Source organism: Neofelis nebulosa, chromosome 14 (assembly GCF_028018385.1).
Source record: "Neofelis nebulosa isolate mNeoNeb1 chromosome 14, mNeoNeb1.pri, whole genome shotgun sequence".
Taxonomy (NCBI): Eukaryota; Metazoa; Chordata; class Mammalia; order Carnivora; family Felidae; genus Neofelis; species Neofelis nebulosa.
Genome location: NC_080795.1, coordinates 30,148,310 through 30,163,832, shown reverse-complemented (window position 1 = coordinate 30,163,832; position 15,523 = coordinate 30,148,310). Strand labels below are relative to the sequence as shown.

Sequence of the window (15,523 nt, the reverse complement as noted above, 5' to 3'; positions counted from 1 at the left end):
GTCCTCCAGCTCTTCCAGAACTGAGCCTGCTCATTTTAAAAGTACCTGGGGTTAAACCCCACTGATTTTAAAAGCTTGTGAAGTTAAGCCCACTCATCTTCAGGGCCAAATGTTACAGGGACTTGTCTTCCCGGTGTGTTTCCACAATGCCTAGGGTACATGGCACGGAGCCTGATCATCTCACTTCTCCATGCTTGTGGTGACCTTCCTGTTTGTGGTTAGTCTCACCAGAGGGCTTTGGTTCCCAACTGCATGTCTGCCCCTTTTACCCTTTTGGTCTGGTCTCTCTATGATTAAGCTCTGTTCTGCCAGACTCTGGGTCCTTATTCAGTTCGTTGCACAAATGTAGCTGTTGGCTTGGTGTGTCTGTAGGGAAAGTTGAGCTCAGGATCCTCCTAGTGTGCCATCTTCCAGCTCTCCCCCAACTCCTGTTATTTCCTTTTCTGTGAACAGATAGCATTGCCTTATATTCAGAAATTTAAACAATTACAAAAGGAATTTGAGGAAAAACCATTTGAAAATTACTTGCAGACCTGATGAACCCTTTTTCTTAAACATTTCAGTGTGTGTTCCTTTAATAAGGGGGATACTCCCTAACATAACTACAGTTACAAAAATCAGGAAATTAATGGCGATATATTACCTAATATAGTGGCCTTACGCAAATTTTGAAAAATAGATCCAAGATCCAATCTAGGATCAAACATTGCACTTAATTGTCATTTCTCATCAATTGTCTTTAATCTGGAACTATTGCTTAGTCTTTGTCTTTTATGATCTTGCTATTTTTGAAAAATGTAGGCCAGTTACTTTGTAGTATGTCCCTTGATTTGGGTTTGTCTGGCTTTCTCAAGATAAAAGTTACATAGGGACATCTGGGTGGCTCAGTTGATCGTCTGACTTTGGCTCAGGTCATGATCTCATAGTTTGTGGGTTCAGGCCCTGCACTGGGCTTTGTGCTGACACTCTCTGCTCCTTCCCCACTCGTGCTCTCTCTCTCTCTCTCTCTCTCTGAAGAATAAATAAACATTTAAAAAAAAGTTTTTTTAAGAGAAAACAAAAGATTAGAGTTACATTTTTGGCCGGAATGCCAGACAAGCAATGTTGTCTCTCAGTGCATCATAAGAAGAGGTACTTGATACCTTTTTGTCCCATTATTGGTGATAATAATACCACTTGATAGTGGTAGACCATTATAAAGAAGGTTTCCCATTATAAATGCAGGCATATCTCAGAGATATTGCAGGTTTGGTCCTAGACCACAGCAAAAAGGCCAGTCAGATGAATTTCTTGTTTTTTCCGGTGCATATAAATTATGTGTTTATTTTACCAAGGTATATTAAGTGTACAACAGCATTATGTCTAAAAAGGCAGTGTGCATACCTTAATACTTTATTGCTAAAAAATGCTAATCATCTGAGCTCATCATAATCACTGATCACTGTAACAAATGATGAAACAAATAATGAAATAATTTTTTTTTTAACATTCTCCATATTCACTCAAATTCTCTCAATTAACCCTTAAAACTAAAGGAGGAACCTGTTTGAAAGTTTTTTTTTTCCATCTTATTTTTAAATGTTATTTGGTAGGATCCGAGGTGTTGGAACAGCAGCTATTAATATGTGCCTTGTGGCAACTGGCGTTGCAGATGCATATTATGAAATGGGAATTCATTGCTGGGATATGGCAGGAGCTGGCATCATTGTTACTGAAGCTGGAGGAGTGCTAATGGATGTGACAGGTAAAATGATGGGACACTGAAGCATTTTTCTCTCTGTTGGACTTTCCTTTAGTTACAGCTTTTTTCTTTTAATGTTTAACATATACTACACTTCACCTGTTGAAGGCAAAACAAACAAGCCCTGTGATTTTCTGCAAAATCATGATATTAAATTTTGACAGGCAAGGAGGGTAAAAAGCTAATTGTAATGTGGGACTAATAATGATAGATGGCTAAGCCTTTTTAAAGGTACCAGGAACTCTTGAAAAGCTATTAGAAAAGTAGAGAAGGTCACTGAATCTGAGGATTGTACCAAGAGCTCTTTGAATGGTGATCATGGTGGTAGTTGACAGTGAACTGTCTCCACCATCACTTTGTGCCTTGGGCCCAGAGAGGCTGACTGCTTGCTTTGAACTGATGAAGTTTTTTACAGTGAACCAGGCCCAGAAGTATTCACCAGTGATCTGGGAGAAAGGCAACGAAGAAGGGAATGGAAGAAGAGTGGTATGAAATGCTTTGGAGGCAAATTTCATGAACATAGGTTCCCAAACATTAAAGAGGTAGTAAGAGTAATAAAAAGAATTGAAAAAGAACACACAAAAGAAGGAATAGATGAAACTAATATTACACTGATGTTAACTGGAATTTAAATAAAGACTAAAAACTGTAAAGATAACCTTTTTCAAACTGGTATGACTGAGATACCACAACCCCCTCAAAAAAAACCTGGTATTTATTAAAATACTCTTAAAACTCATTTATGCATTGCCAGAGCTTAAACATTATGGTTCTGTGACAGAGTAAAGGAAACTGAAAGTATTAAAATACTATGATTGACCCTAGTACATATTTGCTGTACTAGTTTTACAGGAATTCTTGTATGAGATATAACCATTTTCCATATTTGGTTTGATTTTAGGTGAGCCATTTGACTTGATGTCACGAAGAATAATTGCTGCAAATAGTAAAACATTAGCAGAAAGGATAGCCAGAGAAATTCAAGTAGTACCGTTTCAAAGAGATGATGAAGATTAACTGCAACAGCCTCGTGTATTCAGTCACGGTTCCATCGCCCCTATATTTGCTGACACACTGATGATGTTATAAAATTTAGGACGTTTATTTCAGATGTATAATATGATTGGCTTAAGTTGTCTTTGATATCCAGATTAAAAAATTGCAGTTTGTTGTATATTTTACTAAGACTAGGTATGCGAGAATACATGAAATGTTGCATTGTTTTAACAAACTTTGCTTGTGAGAGTGCACTTTGGGAAAGATATACAGGTAGTTGATAAGACAGTATCATCGATTGAAATAGCAGTTTAGAGTTTCTAAGTATATATGAGCCTCTGAAATTCTGACTGTGTACATAAGCATTCTTAACTACAAAGTCAACTTTTTGGAAAAAATTTTCTTTAGTTCCCAAAGCCATATTTAATTAAATTTGTAAGAATTAATGGGTCCTTCCTAGACCAAGGCTTTTTTTCTTTGCAGAGAACCTTGTTTTATTCATCAGTGTACACGCAGCACCTAGCAGAGTATTTGTTTAACATGGGCAGTCTAAAAATAAGCATTCAAAAGATATTTTGAAGGTAGCAATTCCTAGTTATACATAAAGCAATGAGCTCACCCTTTATTTTTACTTCAGGTGTTAAAGATGATCTCATCCTTTTCATATTTTACGATATCATTCCTTTTAACTCTTCACATTGCCATATCATTTCAATTCCTGTACCATCAGGTATCCTTTCTACTTGTGGGCATTTCTGCAGTTAATGTTTTCCAAGACACTACAGTATTTGTTTGGAATCTTTTAAAGTCCCAATGTTTAAAAAAAGAAGTTTCAAAACATTATCAGGCATCTAATTTAAATTCTATAATTAGAGTATCAAATTGTACTAAATTCAGGGGCTCCTGGGTGACTCAGTTCGTTAAGTGTCCGACCTCAGCTCAGGTCGTGATCTCACGGTTTGTGGGTTCGAGCCCCGCAGCGGGCTCTGTGCTGACAGCTCAGAGCCTAGAGCCTGCTACAGATTCTGTGTCTCCCTCATGCACTCTCTCAAAAACAACCAAACATTTAAAAAAACTGTACTAAATTCAATATTAATGTTTGAAAGTTGTTCCTACTGATCTTGTTGTGCACAGGAGACCTACAATCTGGCAGGTAAACTGTATTATTAATTGAATGGTGTTTTTTTCCCCAAACTCCTTAATTTTGTTGCCACTGGATTCTATTCAGTCTTTAAATATTCCTTACTAGTCTTTGTCTTAGGAAACTCAACGAAAATTGTTCTGGTTCATAAACATTTTAAATAAGGTCAATTGACTGCTTAGCCTTGTCCTTTGACACTTGAATAGACTATTAATTTTTGTTAGTCTCATGTGAACCTTGTATTTGATAAAAGGAAAAGTACATTTATAAAGTTTAAGGTAGGGGATTGTGCACTTCAATATACTAAGATTTGAGTATTGTAATTATTTACTGTTGGTCATGTGCAGTAAAAATATACTGTATTCTGTGGTTAATTTTGCAATTAAATTTATTTAAGATTCATAAAATTTTAAGTATAACTGAACCTTGTTAAAGTTTATAGTTTATGTTTGAGATTTGTGTTGAGTTGTAAATGTTGAAGATTTGTGTTGAGTTGTAAATGTTGACTCTTGCAGTTGTGGCTGAATGTATGTTCTTGGTTTTTTTTTTGTCTATAGTTTTCTCAACTTTTCTAAAAGTCTTTTAGAATAATTTTCCAAAAAGTAGCTTTTTTTCCCCCTAAATGCAATTAATTAATTTGTGGCTGAAATTTCTTTAGACATTGAAAAAAAGAGGTTTGACAAGTGAGTTATCTGCCAATAGTTTGTAAACCTTCTAGCAGTTTCTTGTATTTACCTTCATCATTTCAAAGGTATATTAAAGGATATTTAAAGGATGTATTTAAAGGCTATATTCTGCTATATATTTGACTTTATTCATTATTTAAACTTGCTGTTATGGAAGATGGGGATTTTGTACTTCTAACTCCCCCTTGAGCTACCTTTACATCCTCCTTTTCATCCTCTTATAGTAATTACTAATTTAATATAATCTTTGTTATTAAGTGTATATTCAGTGTTCAAGGACTTTCATTCACTGATTAACCAACTAGTATGCTATGATTATATCTTCTTACCTGTGTAATTTTTGTTCTTCCTGAGATTAACACATCGTCCCCAAGATTATAAAACCTCTTTATTAACTGCTTTCTTTTCCTCCTATAGATACATCTTTTGGGACCCTTTTCCATCTCTTCCAGTCTGAATTGGTTACTAAGTGTGTTCATAGTAGTCCTCCTGGGGCTTCTCTTTGCTTCTCTTATGTTCAGTCATCTGTGTCCTTGATTTTTTTTGTGGCAGTCCCTTATTTTGCTGAGCCCATCTTCCAGGGGTTTTCTCTGAAAATGCACTTGAGAGGGAAAGTTTTGAAATCTCACAAGAAAATGTCTATTCCTTCATTGATAGTTTGGCTAGGTCTAGAATGCTAGGTTGAAAACAGTTTTCCCTCAGAATTTGCCTCACTCTCTTTTGTTCAAAATTATTGATGAACAGTCTTTGAATTTGCAATCCATTAACAAGTAGTCCTTTTCTTTTTTTGAAGTATATTTATTTTGAGAGTGTATGAGCAGGGGAGGGGTGGAGAGAGAGAATCCCAATGAGGGGCTCCATCTCACTAATTGTAAGATCATGACCTGAGCTGAAACCAAGAGGCAGGTGCTTAACTGAGCCAACCAGGTGCCCCGCAAGTTTTTTTTTATTGAAGATCTTAGAAAACTCCAGAAATCAAAAGAAAATCCTGAATTTCCTGGTGATAAGATTTGTCTTTTTTTTTTTTCCCCATCCATTGTGCTAATTATTCACATCCTTTCATTCTGGAAAGTTTAAGTCCTTTACTGTTTGGCTGCTTTAATACTTTCCTCTCTTCCTCATACTCTGTCTGTCCTCTTTTTCTGGAATTTCTCATCTTTAGGTATTGGACCTCCTATGTTCATCGTCTTGTTTTCTCTAACTTCTTTGCTTTTGTTTCCAAAGGATTTCCTTATCTTCCAGTCCTTCTATTAGCTTTTTTTTTTTTTTAATGTTACTCTATCCCTTTATTCCCTACATTGTCCCTTTCAAGTTCCTCTGTTTTCAGGGTTTTTTTGTTATGAAAATATTAAAATTTGTGGGTTGCATGTCAAGCACTGCTGATAGGGAAATCTATAGTCAAATACAAGGCAAGAAAACAGTATAAGGATTGAGTGGAGAAATAAAATTAATTCACAGTCAATGGGATGGAAGACCCTTTTGGATTTTCTAAGTAGACAAAACTTTCTAATTAGTGTTTTTGGTGGTGTTACTAGAGGTAAGGTCAATGTAAAATCAGTGTAAGGTAATCCTATGTATAAGCCACACCTAAGATAATATTTAATGAAATACATAATATTTTAAAAACTATCAGCTACCTAGGAATTAGTCTCATTAGACTAATGAAAGATGTGCAAGAGCTCTACACAGAAAAACAAAATTACTGAGAAATTTCTGAACTCTGAATAGAGTAATAATACACGTTGGTTTGAACACTAGTTTTTAGATATTCTTGTTAAATTGATGTAGATTCAGTGAAATCGACCAAAATCCTAATATTTTGGTGAGGACATAAGGTGGGAGGGTTAACAACTTACATGGAAATATAGAGAGCCAAAAATAGCAAAGACCATCTTAAAGCACAATAGTGAAGTTAGAAGACTACACCGCTAGGTATCAAAACTTGTTACAGAACTACTGTAATTAGGGATATTAGCACAAGGATAGACAAATAGAAAATGGAATAGTGTTCAGAAATAGACTCAAACACAAACTAGATAGCTCTATGATAATTGTCAATGTAGTACAGGAAGGAAAAGACGATCTTTTCAGTAAGTGTATGGAATCAATATGAGCATCCAAAGGGGGAAAAAGCTTGATCACATCATGCACAAAAATCATAAATATGAAAAATAAAGCTTCTTGGAAGATAGAATATTTTCCTGTCCTTGGTAAGTAATGATTTGGTAAACAGGACACACAACATTAGCCATACAGGAAGATTAATTGGACCACATTAGGAACTTTTATCATCTAAACATACTAGTAGGAGATTCAGAGGGCAACCTCCAAAGTTTTCAATAATATGTCTGACGGATTCTTTCCAGATTATATAAATCACTCCTACTTATCAATGAAAAAGTGTAATTGGGACTCTGGTACAAGACAGCTATATAGGAAGACCCTGAACTCCCCTCTTCCACATACCATATCTATACCTATATGTAAACCAATTCCTCCTGAAGAACTGAGGGCTGACTAAACAGCTTCTGCACAACAAAAGATAGACCACCTAGAGAATGGCAAGAGAGACATGGTAATGAAGGGAACCTAACCCCACCCCCATCCCCCACCTCCACCCCCAGGCACACACTGAGGTGGGGAGGGATAGTACTGAGGGACTATGAGCAGGTTTTCTGCGGGGGGGGGGGGGTGCAGAAGAAAAAACAATGGTTTAAAAGAGCAACTAGAATAGAACTAGCCCTAGAATCCTGCCAGATACCAGGGTTGCTACTAGAACTCTCCAGGTCAAAGGGGCTGGTGAGCACCATGATTCATCTTCTCCTTTCACCTTGATAGGATGGAGGAGAAGCAATATCTAGGTGCCAGAGCTGGCCTACTCCCTCATGTGCTCCTAGTCCCTAGCCTGTACCAGCCCTAGGTGTCCCACCAATGTGTGTACCAGCAGGATACACACTGGGACACCCCTAGTAAGTGCTCACTATAGCTCTGGCTGCTAGACCAAGGTGCAACAGGCACAAGCTACCCCAGAACTCTCTAGAGACCACTTTGACTCTAAGTGGCCTCCTAGAGCATCTCTGGCACAGTACTTTGGGACTTCCTTGCTCACCTCTGCTTCAGCCACCCCACCAAGTAGTCCCTTACACACCTGATTGGCACCGGCCTTGGTTCCAGTCACTCTGCCTGGGCATCCTCTTGTGCTGAGCGCACTCTGGCTGGCACCCATTTCAGCTTCAGCTGTATTCCCAGGGTCTCCCCCCGACAATATGGAGTGCCCCAGGACCCTCCAGTCTATGCCCCCCTCAGTTTCAGCTAACCCACTAGGGTACCCCTGTGGTACGTGCCAAGAACTTCCTGTCCTGGGCCTCACCTTGGCTCCAACTGACCTGCCAGGGTGCCCTGTGTGTGGAGAACTCTGGGAAAACCTGGGCTGCACCCACTTCAGCTATCCTGCCAGACTGTCTTCTACACAGAGAACCCAGAGAGTGCCCCATCCCATGCCCACCTTAGCTTTAGCTGTCCTACAAGAGCACTCCCTATGCAGAGAGCCCCAGAATCGCCCCAGTTCATGCCCACTTAAGCTCTGGCCATCCCACCAGGGCAGTGCCAGCAGAGTATGCAGGGACCCCTATGCCAGTCACAGCTCTAGCCAGCCAGCCAAAGTTACCAGGCACACAATATGCACAGGGGATGACCATACACAAGACCATTCCTTCAAGTTTAGGAGAAATAGCTATGTTTCATAGAAACAAACACATTCAAGCAAAGTGGGGAGACAGGAGAATATGCTCCAAATGAAAGAACAAGATAACCTCCCGCATAAAATTAAATTAATGTTTTATTTATTCTTGAGAGAGAGAGAGCATGAGTAGGGGAGGAACAGAGAGGGGACACAGAATCTGAAGCAGGCTCCAGGCTCTGAGCTGTCAGCACAAGCACAGAGCCTGACACGGGCTTGAACTCACAAGCCGTGACATCATGACCTGAGCCCAAGTCGAAAGCTTTACTGACTGAGCCATCCAGGCACCCCAAACCCCCCTCCCCCAGAAAACTAAATGAAACAAGGATAAACAATATGCCTGCTCAGAGTTAAAATAATGATTTTAAAGATGTTCACAAGATTGGAAAAGAATGTAAGAACAACATGAGAACTTCAACAAAGAGATAAAAAGAATATAAGAACCAGGGTTGAAGAATACAATAATTGAAAAATACACTAAAGGGAATCAACAGATTAGTGGATGCAGAAGAGTGGAACATCAATTTGGAAGACAGGGTAATGGAAAGCACCAAAGCTGAACAGCAAAAAGAAAAAAGTCTAAAAACTGAGATTAGGTTAAGGGAGCTTTTGGACAACATCAACTGAACATTTACATTTTGGGGTCCCAGAAGGAAAAAAGAGAGAGAGAAAGGGGCTGAAAACTTATTTGAAAGAAATAATGGCTGAAAACTTCCCTAACCTAGGGAAGGAAATAGATATCCAGTTCAGGAAGCACAAAGAGTTCCAAACAAGATGAGCCCTAGGAGGTCCACACCACAAAACATAATAGTTAAAATAGCAAAGGTTAAAGGTAAACCAAGAATTTTTAGAGCATCAAGAGAGAGGCAAAAATGTATAGACAGGGAAATTCCATAAGGCTATCATCTTATTTTTCAGCAGAAATTTTACAGACCAGAAGGGAGTGGCATGATATATTCAAATTGCTGAAAGGGAAAAAACCTACAACTTTCTACCTGGAAGCTTATTCAGAATTGAAAGAAAGATAAGTTTCACAAACAAAGGTTAAAGGAATTCATCACCACTAAATAAGTCTTATAAGATGTTAGAGGGAATTCTTCAAGTGGAAAAGAAAAGACCATAATTAAAAGAAAATTATGAACAAAAAGATACAAAATATGAAAACATATATACATAAAATGTGGAGGAGGGAGGAAAAAGTTCTTTTAGAATAAGTTCAAACTTAAATGACCATCAACTTAATATAGACTGCTGTATACTTAGGATCCCATATATGAACCTCGTTGTAACCACAAACCCAAAACCTATAGTAGGTACACAAAAGGTAAAGTGAAAGAAAGCCAAACAAAACACTATAGAAAGTTATCAATTACAAGGGAGGAAAGCAAAGAAGAAAGGAAAAGACTATAGAAAAGAAAGAAAAAACAGAAAATAACAACATGTCAATAAATACATACCTATGAATAATTATTTTAACTGTAAGTGGTCCAAATGCTTCAGTCAAAAGATATAAGTGGCAGAATACATTAAAACACAAGACCCATTTATGCCTACAAGAGACTTACTTCAGACCTAAAGACACATACAAACTGAAAGTAAAAGGATGGAAAAAGATATACCAAGTAAATAGAAGCAGAAATAGGAAAAAAAACCAAAACAAACAATAACAAAACCACGCCAGGGTAGCACTACTTACATCACACAAAGTAGACTTCAAAACAAAGACTGTAGCAAGAGACAAAGGAAGGGCATTACATAATGATAAAGGAATTAATCCAACAATGGAATATAATAGGTGTAAATATGCGCCCAATATTGGAGCATAAAGCAATTATTAACAGACCTATAAAGGAAGAAATTGACATTAATATAATAATAGTAGGGGACTTTAACACCCTACTTACATCAATGAATAGATGATACAGGCAGAAAATCAATAAGGAAACAGTGTCTTTGAATGACACATTAGAACTGATGGAATTAACAGATATAGACAGAACATTCCACCAAAAACAAGAGAATACACATTCTTCTGAAGTGCACATAGAACATTCCCCATCATAGATCACACATTAGGCCACAAAACAAATATCAATAAATTGAAGAATATTGAAATCATATTATGAAATCATATTATGCAACTTTTCTGCCCACAGTGGTATGAAAAAATCTAGGGGAAAAAAAAAACACACATGAAGGCTAAACAACATGCTATTAAACAAGAGATGGGTCAAAGAAATCTAAGAGGAAATCAAAAGATACATGGAGACAAATAAAAATAAAAACTGTCCAGGGGTGCCTGGGTGGGTCAGTAGGTTAAGTGTCCAAATTCGGCTCAGGTCATGATCTGTGCATGGTTCATGAGTTCAAACTCCACCTCAGAGCCTGAAGCCTGCTTCCGATTCTGTGTCTCCCTCTCTCTCTGCCCCTCCCTTGTTTGTGCATTCTCTCTCTCAAAGAAATAAATAAATAAGCATTTTTAAAAAGTAATTAATTAATTAATTTAAAAACTTACAAAAAGTCCAAAGTATTTGGGATACAGAGAAACAGTTGTAAAAGGGAAACTTATAGTGATACAGGCCTACCTCATGAAACAAGAAAAATCTCAAATAAACAAACCAAGGAGGGAAATAATAAGGATCAGAGCAGAAGTAAATGAAATAAAGAATAAAAAAACTAGGTCAATGAAACCAAGAGTTGGTTCTTTGGAAAGACAAACAAAATTGATAAATCTTTAGCCAGACCAAGAAAAAAAGGGATAGGACACAAATAAGTAAAATCAGAAATGAAAGGAGAAGTAACAACCAACACCACAAAATACAAAGGATTATGAGACTGATGTATAATTTTATGTTAACAAGTTGGGCAACCTAGAAAATAGAAACATGCAATCTTCCAAAACTGGGAAAAAACAGAAAATCTGAACAAGCCAATTACTAGTAATGAAATCAAATCAGTAATCAAAAAACTGCAAACAACCAAAAGTCCAAGACCAAATGGGAGGGAAGAGTGGAGTAGGAGGACCCTAAGCTCACCCTGTTCCAGAGAGCAATCCAAAGACTGGAAGAACAAACTTCACAAATAAATGTAGAGAAGAAACCACATTGGAGAGGTGGTGACTGGGAGCTGCGTGCAGGAGGGAGGGAGCTGTGGGCATGGAGAGGGGAAAGCACCAGGGAGCCCATACAGGGAAAACAAATCTCCAAGATGTCTGGCCTTGAAACCAGAGGGGCTGAATTCTGGGAGTTTGTGTAATCAGCAGGACTTACAGCCTGGAGCTTTAAAAGTCAGCTGACTTGATAGTGGGAGAGCCAAGAGGGCAAGTGATAACTGGGTCACCACTCTTAAAGAGACAATAGCCCACAGAGAGGCAACACAGAATCAACAGTTTGCACAACGCCTGGGACGAATGGGAGGGATATCTGTTTATAAGGATTTTGGAGCATGTTGAGGGACTTCTTCAGGAACAAAGAAGCTGGTAAGTGCCATTTTATTCCCCCACGCCCCCAGCATAAACACAGAACCACCTGCAGGAGGCAACCCTCTACAGACACTTGCTACTTAATCTGCTAGCAGTGTACCCCACCCATGAGTTCTCCCAAGGACTTGCCCACTCTAAACCGGCTGGCCTTGACCCTAGGCTCAGTGCAAAAAAAAAATTTTTAACACCAAGCACATCTCACAGAGCCACTCCCTCCATGCTCCATGCTCCTGGTGGCCATTGCAATCTGGAGCATCTGGCCTAGGACTAGCAGCTCAGCACAAATTTTGCTAACATGGCCAGCCCACCCCTGAGCCCTTCTGCAGTCTCCTGCCTCAGAACCAGCCTGCTTGGGTCTTACTAACATCAGAAAGAGCAAGCATGGCCCACAACAGGCACAGAGTCAGTGCAGAAGTCTACACTGAATAGAAAAGAGACTCCTACACCAAGATGCAGGCAACACACATAGGAGATTCCCCTGAAGTGTCAGGTTCTGGTGAACAGGGTACCCTGCGTTGTAGGACTCTACAGAACCTCTTCTCCATAAAGCCACTACTCTCAAGAGCAGAAGATATAGCCTGACTTTCCTAACACAAAGAAACAGACACAAAAAGGAATACAAAATGAGAGAGAGAAATATATCCTAAATGAAAGAACATGACAAAAATCAGAGTAGGAGATCTAAGCAAAACAGAAATAAGTAGAATGCTTAATAGAGAATTTAAAGTTATGATCATAAAGATTCTCACTGGACGTCAGAGGAGAGTGGACATCAGTGAGGCCCTTGACAAAGAGATAAAAAAAAAAAGAGAGAGAGAGATAGAGATGAAGAACTCAATAATTGAAACTAAAAATACAATAGATGAAATAAACAGTAGGCTACAGAAAGCAGAGGAACATTATCAGTGACCTGACCTGGAGGATAGAGTAATGGAGAACACTCAAGCTGAACAGATGAGAGACAAATAAATACTGAATAATGAGAAAAGACTTAGAGAACTCAGTGACTCCATCAGGCATAACATTCACATTATAGGGATCCCAGAAGAAGAGAGAAAGAGGGGCAGAAAATATATTTGAAGAAATAATAGCTGAAAATGTCCTAAATCTGGGGAGGGAAACAGAGATCAAGATTCAGATGGCACAGAGATTGCTAAACAAATTCAACTAACAGAAGTCCACACCAAGATACATGGTAATTAAAATGGCAATAATAATAATAATAATAATAATAATAATAAGGAAGAATTTTAAAGGTTGCCAGAGAAAAAAAGACAGTTACATACTAAGGAAATCCCAAAGGCTATCAGCTGATTTTTTCAGCAGAAACTTTGCAGGTCAGAAGGGAATGACAATATATTCATAGTGCTAAAAAGATAAAATCTGCAGCCAAGAATACTCTATTCAACAAAGCTATCATTCAGAATAGAAGGAGAGATAGAGTTTCTCAGACAAACAAAAACTAAAGGAATTCATGACCACTAAACCAGCCCTACAAGAATTAGAGGAGTCTTTGTGTGGAAAGACCATAGGTGAGATTATAAGAAGTAAAAGACACAAAAGCATATAAAAACATTTCTGTAAAGATCAGTCAAGGGATTCATAAAATAAAAGGATATAAAACAGGATACCAAATATCTGAAACATTGAGGGGAGAGGAGTAAAGAAGAGGTTCAAAAGTAAACAACCATGAGCTTAATATAGACTGCTATTCACAGAAGATGTTAATAAGCCCAATGGTAACCACGAGTCCAGAAACTGTAATAATATAAAAAAACAAACAAACAAATAAATAATAAGAGTAAGGAATCCAAGTGTATGACTAAAGAAAACCAACAAACTATGAAGGAGAAAGAGAGGAAAGGATCAGAAAGAAACTACAAAAACAACCACAAAAGGGGTTAAACTGGGTAGTTCAGTCAGTTAAGCATCCAATTTTGGCTCAGGTCATGAACTCACCACTAGTGGGTTCAAGTCCTGTGTTGGGTTCTGTGCTGACAGCTCAGAAACTGAGCCTGCTTCAGATTCTGTGTCTCCCTCTCCCTCTGTATCTCCCCTGCTCACTTACTCTCTCTCAAAAATAAATAAAAATATTTTTAAAAACCCACAAAAGAAGTAAAAAAAAAGGCAAATGCATATCTATCAATAATTACTTTGAATGTAAATGGACTAAATTCTCCAATCAAAAGACATAGCATGACAGAATTGATTAAAAAAAAAAAAAAGAGCCATCCATATGCTGCCTTCAAGAGACTCATTTCAGATCTAAAGATAACTTGCAGATTGTAAGTGAGGGAATGAGAAGTATTTATCATGCAAATGGATGTGAAAAGAAAGCAGGAGTAGCAATACTTACATTGGACAAAATAGACTTTAAAACAAAGTGTAAAAAAAGACATAGACACTATATAATAATAGAGGGAACAGACTGACAAGAATATAAAACAATTGTAAATATTTATGCATCCAACATGGAAGCACCCAAACACATAAAACAGTTAATAACAAACATAAAGAAACTAATCACTAGTAATACAATAATAGTAGGGAAATTTAACTGCTCCCCCTCCCTCCCAATTACATCAATGGACAGATCATCCAAACAGAAAATCAGCAGTAAGGAAAGAGTGGCTTTGAATGGCACACTGGACCAGATAGAGTTAACAGATAAATTCAGAACATTCGATCCTAAAACAGCAGAATACACATTCATTTCAAGTGTATATAAAACATTCTCCAGAATAAATCACTTATTAGGCCACATAACAAGCCTCAATAAATTAAAAAAGATAGAAGCCATACCATGCATCTTTTCTGACCACAATGCTATGAAACTACAAATCAACCACAAAAAACAAAAACAAAGACAAAAAAACAAAAAACAAAATCTGGAAGAAGCACAAATCTATGGAGATTAAGTAATATGCTACTAAACACTAAATGGGTCAACCAAGAAATCAAAGAAGAAATTAAAAGTACATGGAAACAAACAAAAATGAAAACACAATAGTCCAAAACCTTTGGCATGTAGCAAAAGCTGTTCTATGAGGGAAGTTTATAGCAATAGAGTCCTACATCAAGAAGCAAGAAAAATCTCAAATAAACAACCTAAGCTTAGACCTAAAGGAGCTAGAAAAACAACAAACAAAACCCCAAACAAGCAGAAGGAAAGAAATAATAAATATTAGAACAGAAATAAATGATATAGAAACAAAGAAACAAACAAAAACCGAACCCAATAGATCAATGAAACCAGGAAATGGTTCTTTGAAAGGTCACAAAATTGATGCACGTTTAGCCAGACTCATCAGAGAGACAGAGAGAGACAGAGAGAGAGAGAGAGAGAGAGAAAGAGGACCCTTTCAAGATCAAATCAAATCACAAATCACAAATGAAAAGGGATAAATAACAACCAACACCACAGAAATACAAGTAATTGTAAAAGAATATTATGAAAAACTATATGCCAAAAAATTGGGCAATATAGAAGAAATGGATAAATTCCTAGAAACATATAACCTACCAAAACTGATGTAGGAAGAAATAGGAAATAAGAGCAAACTGATTACCAGCAAGGAGACTGAATCAGTAATCAACAGACTCCCAAGAAACAAAAGTCCAGGACCAGACAACTTCATAGGCAGAAGCTACCAAACATTTAAAAAAGAGTTAATACCTATTCTTCTCAAAATATTCCAAAAAACAGAAGAGGAACAAAGACTTCTGAATTCATTCTGTG

At 37.5% G+C, this 15,523-nt stretch overlaps 1 protein-coding gene and 1 long non-coding RNA gene across 7 annotated transcripts in view; one reads left to right on the top strand and one right to left on the bottom strand.

Moving 5' to 3' along the window:
• IMPA1 (inositol monophosphatase 1) overlaps positions 1–4,657 on the top strand; it is a 35,912-nt gene extending 31,255 nt beyond the window's left edge. For all 6 annotated transcript variants that reach the window (XM_058699934.1, XM_058699938.1, XM_058699936.1 and 3 more), the window contains 2 exons: positions 1,593–1,744; positions 2,643–4,657. In XM_058699934.1, the coding sequence (XP_058555917.1) occupies positions 1,593–1,744; positions 2,643–2,758 (268 nt within the window). In that variant the 3' untranslated portion in view covers positions 2,759–4,657. The remainder of the gene's footprint in view (positions 1–1,592; positions 1,745–2,642) is intronic.
• The window catches only part of LOC131495139 (uncharacterized), a 318,187-nt gene that overhangs the window by 22,521 nt on the left and 280,143 nt on the right, over positions 1–15,523 (bottom strand). The window lies entirely within an intron of this gene.